Raw genomic sequence first — 9,309 nt, 5'->3', positions numbered from 1 at the left:
TTTCCTCTTTTGGTATTATCAGTATCCTTCACATGCAATTGTGAACATATTGAACATAAAATTTCTTATTCATGCGTCCTTTTATATGATTTCTGTTATGTTGAATGTCGGTACCTTTGTTTTGCTCAATAATCGTGCTGAAAACATCTCGATCTTCTTTTACGTTGTTATCCTCTGTAAAAATATCAACATTAGGCAGACGGTAAGCATCTTCTTTATGGAACTAAATCGTATTAACAATAGTAAATTTTCCTCTTACCTTAAAAATTTAAACTAAATTCTGTTTTTGTTTTTTTTTATTATTTGGATGTTCTTTTACGTTCCATTAAACCAAAAAAAATTGAAATCCATAAAATCATAATCAACGAGACATAATATAAATCTAGAACAGGTGCGTAAATCATCATTCTTCGACTTAATAATACATTCTAAGCCCCATCATCATAAGGCTGTAGTACTTTGTTTTGGATGATTTCATTTTATTTTAGCAAAGATTGTAGGTAACATGATTTCTTTTTTGCAATATGACCTAGAAGCCTTTCTTACCTGGATTTGATTTTGATAATGACTTTAGAACGTCCAGGGTGTTTGTATCTTTGTCTGTTAAAAATCAGCAAAGGTGATTTAGTGGAGAAGTGAAGAAGACAAAAAAAAAAGAATTGGAGAGAGAGAGAGAGAGAGAGAGATAGAAAGATACTTTCTAAGAATATAGCTTACCAAATAATTCCATTCCAGGTAAATAAACCTGCAAAAGTCACATTGTTTTGTTTAAGTTTAATATATGATCAATATGGAGAATTGCAGTCAGTATCAATGTTGGGTGAACCAGTTATTTTAACAAATATTTCATGGTTCTGTGTATATGAAATCTATATCTCAGCATCTCACCTGTAAATTTCCTGGTAAAGGAACATTCATTCCAAGCCCTATCATACAGGCCAGCAGAATGAATGGGATTCTCTTGTCCATCTTGACTTCTGATGAAGTAGACTATTCTTTCTTCTACGTCTCACTGCGTCTATAGTTCAACCCAATCCCAGGTCCAGTTTATATCCAAAATCTTACAAAGTTTCAACCAATCAGTAGCCAGAGTCATCAGTAAATGGATGTGACTCAAGGAGATGCTCCAGGACCATATCATGGTCGTTATATGAGAAGAATTGATGATTGTTACAGGGACAGGAGACAGCTTTAATTATAAATTATTCTCACCTGTAATGGTCCCTTTTTACTTTGGTTACAAACAAGGAGGTAATATTTATTATGTATGTTTCAATAAAAATAGTTTTTAATTGTCTGCCTGGACAGATATCGGACATTCCCTTTTTTATTTTATTGTGTCTAATTTAATTTGTACAGCTGTATGATTTTACCTCTTTAAATGTTGTAGTTGTGAAATGTTCAATTCTGCGCTATACCTGACCATCTTCATCTGTTCACTTTTTAAGACTTCTTATTATAAAGTTTTGTGGGGTTTTTTTCAAATTTCTAAAATTGAAATATAAATATGAAATGGGTTTGCCCTTAAACTAACGTGTCCACTTCCAACCATTAATAAAATAAAGCCATGTTTGTACTATCAGGAAAAGTCTAGTTCTTCTAGATATTACTTGGCAGCATTGATCATAAAATAGTTAACAGCTTTCCCTGTTCACATGCCCTTGTATAACCATTAAAAAAAAAATCTGTTTATTCTATTGAATTAACCAAAATTATCATAATTTTGGCCTGGGAATATTGGCAAAGCTTGGTTAAATTTGGTGGATAGATATTTTAGATATATTCTATTCATGCCTGTTGACTTGACTGCTGGCTGCTCTCACATAAGGATAGTCATGACCTTTAAGATACAGAATTAAGGGAGTTTGAATGGAGTGACCTTGCAGATCAATACATGTCTCTTTTATGCATGGGGAAACCCAGTCTTGGTGGGTTCTGCTAAACCGAATTATCTGAGAGTCTGCTCTAGTGACGTGACACTCGTTTTCCTGCCCACTATAAATAAGGTTGGACTGTTTCTGTTGTTTTTGTATCCCCGGCCATAATTTTTATGCAGGGAGTGGGTTTTCCCTCATCAGATTCAGATAGGCCTGAAATAGGGACATGGCTGGCTATGCTCTCTAGTTTATTTATAATTCTAAGTTGCAGAGATGAACAATGGTCTAGGTGTTTTGTTTTACTCCTTTTCTGTTCCTAATATTGTACTTTCTACAGATGGAATTTCATCTTGCATTTTACCAAACTGTGGACCTCTCTTGAAAATGGCAAATGTGATAGAGTATTGAAAAATAGGAATTATTCTACCAAAATGATTGTTGTAATGGAATGTTACGTGACACTACATCCAGTAGATGTTAAGGTATGACTAAAATGGGTTATTATAACAATCACTGTGTTGCCCTTTACGCCTGTTTGTAAATGATGAATGCGTTCAAAAAGGATTTGCATAAATGGATTATACACCTGGCGAAACAAAAGGGAAAATGAAATTATAGGATGTTAAACCTGCGATGGATTTTCACATGTGAAATATATATTATAACTAGAATGAATTTAGATGATTTAGCTTTTTTATTCTTTCTGTTTAAAGTTTATTAAAAGTTTTTTGTTTTTTTTCTGTCGAATTGATGACAGCGATATGGCAATAAGTGATTAGAAACATAACAACCATTCACAGCATTGAGATATCAACATTATAAATGAGTGTTTCTGTGTTTCATTGACTTTTTCGGTGGACGACCAGCTTGTACCAAACTAGCAGGTATGAGTACTTTAGAAACTAGCAGATGAGGCACTATCATGTCAAAGAATAAGCAGCTTAATAGGTCCACAATAAATTTATGGGGCTCCAATTAGAGCATTGCCTTTGTAAACTTTTTTTCGACTCTGGAGTAAAAAAAATATTATATGTGTCGAATGATTTAATATTCTTAAGTTCCAGTTTGTCAAAAAGATGAGCCTTTTTGGTGAAAACCTAGAGCCATCCCTGTCTTAAGGTACAACCATATGCAGCTGAACCCGTACCATAATACAAGTATGAGAAATACACTATATGGACAAAAGTATTAAGTCATCTGACAATTAAGCCAACAGGGATTTTAATGATTTCACATTAAAAATACATAGACATTAATATGTAGTTGGTTCCCTTTTGCAGCTTTAACAACATCCACTCTTCTGGGAAGGCTTTCCACAAGTGTTTCTGTGGGAATTTGTTCATCACAAAGGTGCTCGGTGGGGTTGAGGTCAGGACTCTGGACAGGCCGATTATGGTCTTCCACAGCATACTCATCCAACTATTTCATAATGGAAACTCATTCCATTCCATGATATTAATGCCAGTGGAAGGTTGTAACTCTTCAGCTATGGAAAATCTAGGAGGGATAAAGGTTCATGAACTGACTTATTGCTAGGGTGGAATCCTATTACAGTACCACGCTTGAACCCAAATATTTGTAAATGCCAACATGGCTAGGCATTTCCCTCTGCCTCCTCGTGCACAGTGTATAAGCAGCCTTGGTTTCACCGCAGACACGTGACTTAACGTGACCCTGAAACAGTTTTGTCTTCCCATGCCGGTTCACAATAGTTTAGAAAGGGCCCTCTATCATACGAGGAGACAGGAAGATGGAGTCTCATCGGGCCTCCAAGAGGCACAGGCCTAACCCTGTAGTTACTCCAGTGAGGAGAACCTTTCTGAAAACTACGAGTTCTAAGAGTCCATTATCTTTGGGGATGCTGGCCGAAACTATGGATTTTGGAACCAGGAGAGTAGCTGTGTCAGGATTCCACCCTGTCAGCCAGGATTCTGTATTCATTTTACTTCCTGTCATATAAGCGGCAGCCCCTAGAGGCCTCCTGTGTGTACACAGTACCCTGTAGGCTAAGTAGCAGACCAGCTGCCTCTGCTTACCTGGGTGTAACCCTTCTTACTCTGGAGCACCCAGACCTAATCAGTACAACCAGCTGAGCCTCGTTGACAGGACTGAGCCTGCCTGCCCTTCAGTCAGGGCCTTTGCATTGAAGTAATGGGACTGTGTTGCTCTGGCCCTGTACCTGATCCTGCTTTGTACCTGATCCTACCTTCAGCCCGTAGGTATCCGTACGCAGTGGAATCCGCACGTGGTGAATCCAGCCAGCAAAACGGTAGTGCTGGTTGCCAGCGGTCGCTATTTAAGGTGGTTTCGAGAAGTTCCTGAAGGTTAAGATATCCTATCCTTGATTAAAGAAGAAACGTCTGGGGATTTCGGCTTCTCACTCCATCCCCTGTGTGTTCCTGCCTTGTGCCCTTTCAAGTGGGCTTCCTGCCTTGTGCCCTCTCAAGTGGGCTTCCTGCTTTGTGTCCTTTCAAGTGGGCTTCCTGCCTTGTGCCCTTTCAAGTGGGCTTCCTGCCTTGTGCCCTCTCAAGTGGGCTTCCTGCTTTGTGCCCTTTCAAGTGGGCTCCCTGCCTTGTGCCCTTTCAAGTGAGCTTCCTGCCTTGTGCCCTTTCAAGTGGGCTTCTTGCCTTGTGCCCTTTCAAGTGGGCTTCCTGCCTTGTGCCCTGTCCAGAGAGCTTCTTGCCATATATACGTTTTTCTTGCTAAGAGACTTTTTAACCTGTATTTGTTTGTCCTGCCATATTATCCAATACATAGCATTACCTGGAATTCTGCCTATGGTGTATTCCTTTGTGCCTGTCTGACTTATCCTTCGTTTACTATGCATTGCTGTGTGCAGACAGAACCCCAGGTATCCCCTGTAAGGAGGCTCCTACCCAACCCGATTACCCGGGCCCTGACAAGCTGCCTCGGTGTAAAAAGTGATAAAATATTATGAAACAATTTGACTTGTCCACAACTTCTTATAATATATGACATCCCAGATAAGAAAACTAGATTTTTTTAAAACACTTGGTTAATAATAAAACAACTTATACTCGGAATAAGAGCTAAGTGTAATTTTAGAACATCTTTCTAGTGTCCAACACAGAGGTCTAGAACACGGTTGACATTCTTGGTGGAAGAAGCCAAATGGGTAATTATTTACAATGATTGTGCGTGTGCCAGCTGCAGTTTAAGGTTGATTTAAGTAAAATAATGGAAGTGAGATGTAAATTTCCGAAGGCAGAATATAGTATTAGGGGTACTGTGCCTCCAACGCTAACAGAAGAGTGGGACTAGGAAGTATTTATTTCTGAGGATTTAAAGGCAAGCAGGTAATACAACAAAGTGGTGGGGAAAAGCAAGAAGGGTTCTGGGTTGTATACCAAGAGGAATTAGAAGCAGAAAGATAGAAGAGGTTATGCCACTTTACAGATCAGAGAAGGGCAGCTAAAATAATAAATAAGTGGCTTAATGGATAAAAATATATCGGGTAACAATACAGACAGACTTAAAATGTGGCATTAAGATATCGTATTGTTATAAATCAAACACTCTTATATATGTAGTCCTGGTGGCTAACATAACCCTTTGGTCTCTTGCACACCCTGCATCCCTTTCTGGTGTGTATCATTGCTCAAGCCACCTGGCTGTGTCCATTAAAGGGGAGATTACAAGTGTGAAAAGTGCCATTTTCTCCAATAATTTCCATCCAGCTCTACTCTGACCTATCTATGATTGGGTTAAACTGATGTTTCATCTCCAGGATGCTTCAATTCCCTCACTGGATCAATCTCTACCACTTCTACTAGAAGACAATTTAATGTATCCACCAAACTGACTTATATGCTTTTTGTAGAGCCCAAGTCATGAACATCTGTTCATTTGATTCTCAATAATGATAATTCTTCATACAAGTTCATGCAAGTTGCAGCTTTGAATATAAAATTGGATATTTGAGCATTACTCTGTCCAAATATATATTTTTTGATTTAATAATCTAAGACAAACACACGCCAAATATTTGTTTAAACATACTTTATTAATGAAGCAAAAGTTTACTTGAGATACCCAGTTAATCACAAACAAATCACAACAAATCAATATTAGTGTTTGATTTTTTTTTATATATTGCTATTGAAGAAAAAATTGTGTGGGTCCTCTACAAAATTCTGTTGTAACAATAGCTTTCTTCTACTCCATATACTTTATTACTTTGGCACTGAAATAAATAAAAATAGAAAATGGAATTAGTGACATTTTATGTAAAAAAACCCCCACACAATTACATACTTCTTTGAAAGGGCTGGATGAGCCGTAATACTCACAGAACACGTATGTAGCATTGAACCCTTTAAATGTTTTTGTTTGATCACTACGAAACTGAATCATCATGAAATTTCCGGATGAGACCAAAGGAGCCAGGGATCTAGTGCCACAGTATGCCCCCATCAGTGGGGAGCTGCTATCTGCTCCGTTATAAACTTTCACATAGTCGTATCGGCAAAATCCGAACACACCAGACTCCAAGACAAACTCATTAAATGTCAGAGAAATCTAAAGGAACAAAACAGAATACAATATAATTATGACCAAAGACAACACCTTGTATTGCAAATCAAGTTTTTAATGTCTTAAGCACAATATTATGCTTGACTTGGATTCACTGGTATTTCAAATGAAGAGAATTCATCAGCAGGAAACAGTTTCAGTAAATTCCATATGAGAAAAAGTCAGTTTTCTTACATTATAGATCATAGTAATGCATGTAGTAATGTAGCCGAAATGCTTTTGACTTGATAAAGTGAAGACTCCCAAAAGTTTGTCATTACAAAATACTGCTAGCCCAGTAAAAAAGGTATCACAAAATTCCGCAACATTCTGTTACCTTGCATGTACATCATAGACCATACCAAGTCAATATGTTACCTTATAGCCTTCAGGAGCTGTGATTTTCCAGTTGCAGTCCATATTGACTGAGTAGCCGTTGGGGTATCCAGGAGAGGTGAAGTTCTTTGTTGGTGCATAGAAAGCCCCTCCACATTGTACTAGAGCAGAAATATTTAAATAGAGACACGTTAGAGGTCATAATATGTCAGGTCACCTGCATCTAGTCGTGCTTTCTGTGTGCGTTAATTTATTTGATCATATTAGGTAAGAACATCTATATAGTTACATTGATGGAGTTACCTGAGCTGTACGTAGCTTTAAAGCCGGTGGCAGTGGTGTCACCATCACTAACAAACTCAATAAGCATCTGGGAAGTGGAAGAGATTATCGGTGGGATCAGTCCTGCACCACACGCTCTGTCCACTAACACAGGGGATGTCTTGATGGGACCGTCGTAAATTTTAATGTAGTCAGAGGCACAGTCTTGAGAGGACTGGACATCAAAGGCGTTAAACTGCAGAGAAACCTGTAAAGAAATTATAAATGGATTTGTGTCTAATTTTAGAAGTAAAGAACATGGACTATTTTGTTTTTTCTTATATCGGGCATTATTCAAGTGTAACAAGTTGGTAAATCGTGGTAGAGAAGCTCATATTAGGTTTCAAGAAATATTAGGGTTTTTCTACTACTAGGACCATGCCAACATGTGGATAAATTCAACATTAAAAGCAGTAAGTAGGTTCAAAGTATCTTAGAAATCTGAACCTTTAGTTTCAAATAAGATTTCTGACTTATAACAAAATACATTGTATGTACAATCATGTTTGTGCAATTCCACACCTGACCAGATGGGGTTCTAATTAACCAAACAGAGCTTGAGTTATTGGGATAAACAGAGGGGTAATTGGCTGAGGTCACAGTCCCACTGGCCTTATTGAGCAATGTTCCCCAAACACCTGAAAAAGCAAAAAACAAATTGTTTAGCATACATAGAGTGACATTTTGGTGTATTTATCTCATGTGGACTCTAGCTAGACATTCACAGCCATTGTGTACTCACCACACTCATACAGTCTGTTAATTTTTGAAACATCCAGAGGACTCAATCCACTTCTTTGTCCAATGGGTACGGATGGATCAGGCTTGGGTATGATAGTAGCTTGTCCCGATGTGTTACTGAAAGCAGTACTGAGACAAAAGAGAGCATAAAGTGTCTTAAGGGTCTAAAAATGGGATAAGTAGGGGGCATGATGGTCAACCACATTCTACAGCATATTATTCCATTGAGCCTTATCTTTAAAATGTGAATTGCTTGGGAGTTCAATGGAACAATATGCTTCAGACAATAGGTACACCACATGGCGACCACCAGTACTTTTTTAATAGTCAAACACATACAGTTTGGTTTATTACCTGGGATAATGCATCACTGAGCCGTAGTCATATTCTAGACCCAGGTTATTGGAATCTTCTTTTTTGAAGTTGATCAAGTTTTCTGCGACAAGATATAGAATTTAATGTGTGTTTCCAAGGCAACCAGTGGAGCAATCTGTCTGGTAAATGGATGCAGCATTACAGAGCTTAATGGGTATGTATTCCAGCATTGTTACCTGATGAGATGTACTGAGTCATGACAGTCACGTAGCCATCACGGTCACTCCTTGACTGCTCGTGGTAAAAGCCGAGGTTATGGTTCAGCTCGTGTTGAATGGTCCCTCTGGACAAGCAACCATCATTAAGATACGTTGTCTGGCCACCTCCAATTCTGCCCACATAGGCGCCACAGCTAGAAAAACAAAAAATGGACAGTGAGGAGTGATTACTTGCACAGTGGTACAGGTGTTTCCTAAACAATAATCAAATTATTATATTTTAATTTGGAAATGTAATGATTTTACATCAAAATGCTTCAAAATGTGTGAATGATGTACTAAAATACTATATTTTTTAGATGTTTACATTAAATTCTTCACATTGGGTATGAGCAACACTATAAGACTGTGATAATACTCATATTTAAACAAAGGGAAGAATGCACTCAACGTCTGTGAATATGGAACCTTGCAATATAATTCCATTTAATCAGAGCATTTACTAAATTAGTTTATATATATTACGTAGCTCTTACCCCCCTGCTTTCACAATGTTGAGGTAGTTACTCTGGGTTGACCGAGGAACAAAACGCACGCAGGTCAAGGTTTCGTACTCTTGCATGGAGCTCCGAAACAAAGCCATCTCCTGCTCAGCTGGGGAGAAGGTAGTGAGCTTCATCAGTAAAATAATTTGAAATATACATGATTTATATCATCTAGGGGAAAATAAATCAACTTACTGTAATCAGGGGAAAGGTTATAAGCCACAACAACTGTCCCATCTGCAGATTTTGGCCAAAGGCAGCCTTTACACTTAGTTGCACTTCGACCACGGGGGCTTATGAGGATGTCTCCCTCGACCATCGGCTCCTTAATGCCTGGAAGAAGCACGGGGAAAGAAAAGCCCATCACCTTTGACTCCATTCACTTTACCCTCTCTTACATAGATCTTTATCCTTATGTGACTA

General features: G+C 38.2%; 1 protein-coding gene across 1 annotated transcript; it reads right to left on the bottom strand.

Moving 5' to 3' along the window:
• Positions 1 to 28: 28 nt before the first annotated feature.
• LOC149284707 (embryonic protein UVS.2-like) lies at positions 29 to 9,205 on the bottom strand. The gene is made up of 11 exons (XM_089496327.1): positions 9,082 to 9,205; positions 8,878 to 8,995; positions 8,360 to 8,535; positions 8,160 to 8,244; positions 7,810 to 7,934; positions 7,590 to 7,705; positions 7,050 to 7,275; positions 6,789 to 6,907; positions 6,153 to 6,416; positions 2,407 to 2,463; positions 29 to 223 (listed from the first exon to the last, which is right to left on the bottom strand). Exons 1-11 carry the CDS (start codon positions 9,203 to 9,205, stop codon positions 29 to 31), a joined length of 1,605 nt encoding a protein of 534 aa, XP_089352453.1.
• Between the last annotated feature and the right edge of the window lie 104 nt (positions 9,206 to 9,309).

This window comes from Sceloporus occidentalis, unplaced genomic scaffold, assembly GCF_023333645.1.
Source record: "Sceloporus occidentalis isolate IW3139 unplaced genomic scaffold, rSceOcc1.0.p SCAF_89, whole genome shotgun sequence".
NCBI classification, from domain to species: domain Eukaryota; kingdom Metazoa; phylum Chordata; class Lepidosauria; order Squamata; family Phrynosomatidae; genus Sceloporus; species Sceloporus occidentalis.
The sequence above is the reverse complement of the archived record's forward strand: the minus strand, read 5'-3'. Positions and strand labels throughout refer to the sequence as shown.

Coding starts and splice junctions, on each gene's coding strand:
- LOC149284707 (XM_089496327.1), bottom strand. CDS start 9,205: ATGGTCGAGGGAGACATCCTCATAAGCCCCCGTGGTCGAAGTGCAACT. Junction 8,536..8,877: donor AACATTGTGAAAGCAGGGGG/GTAAGAGCTACG, acceptor TTGTTTTTCTAG/CTGTGGCGCCTATGTGGGCA. Junction 7,276..7,589: donor TTAGAACCCCATCTGGTCAG/GTGTGGAATTGC, acceptor ATTTCTTTACAG/GTTTCTCTGCAGTTTAACGC.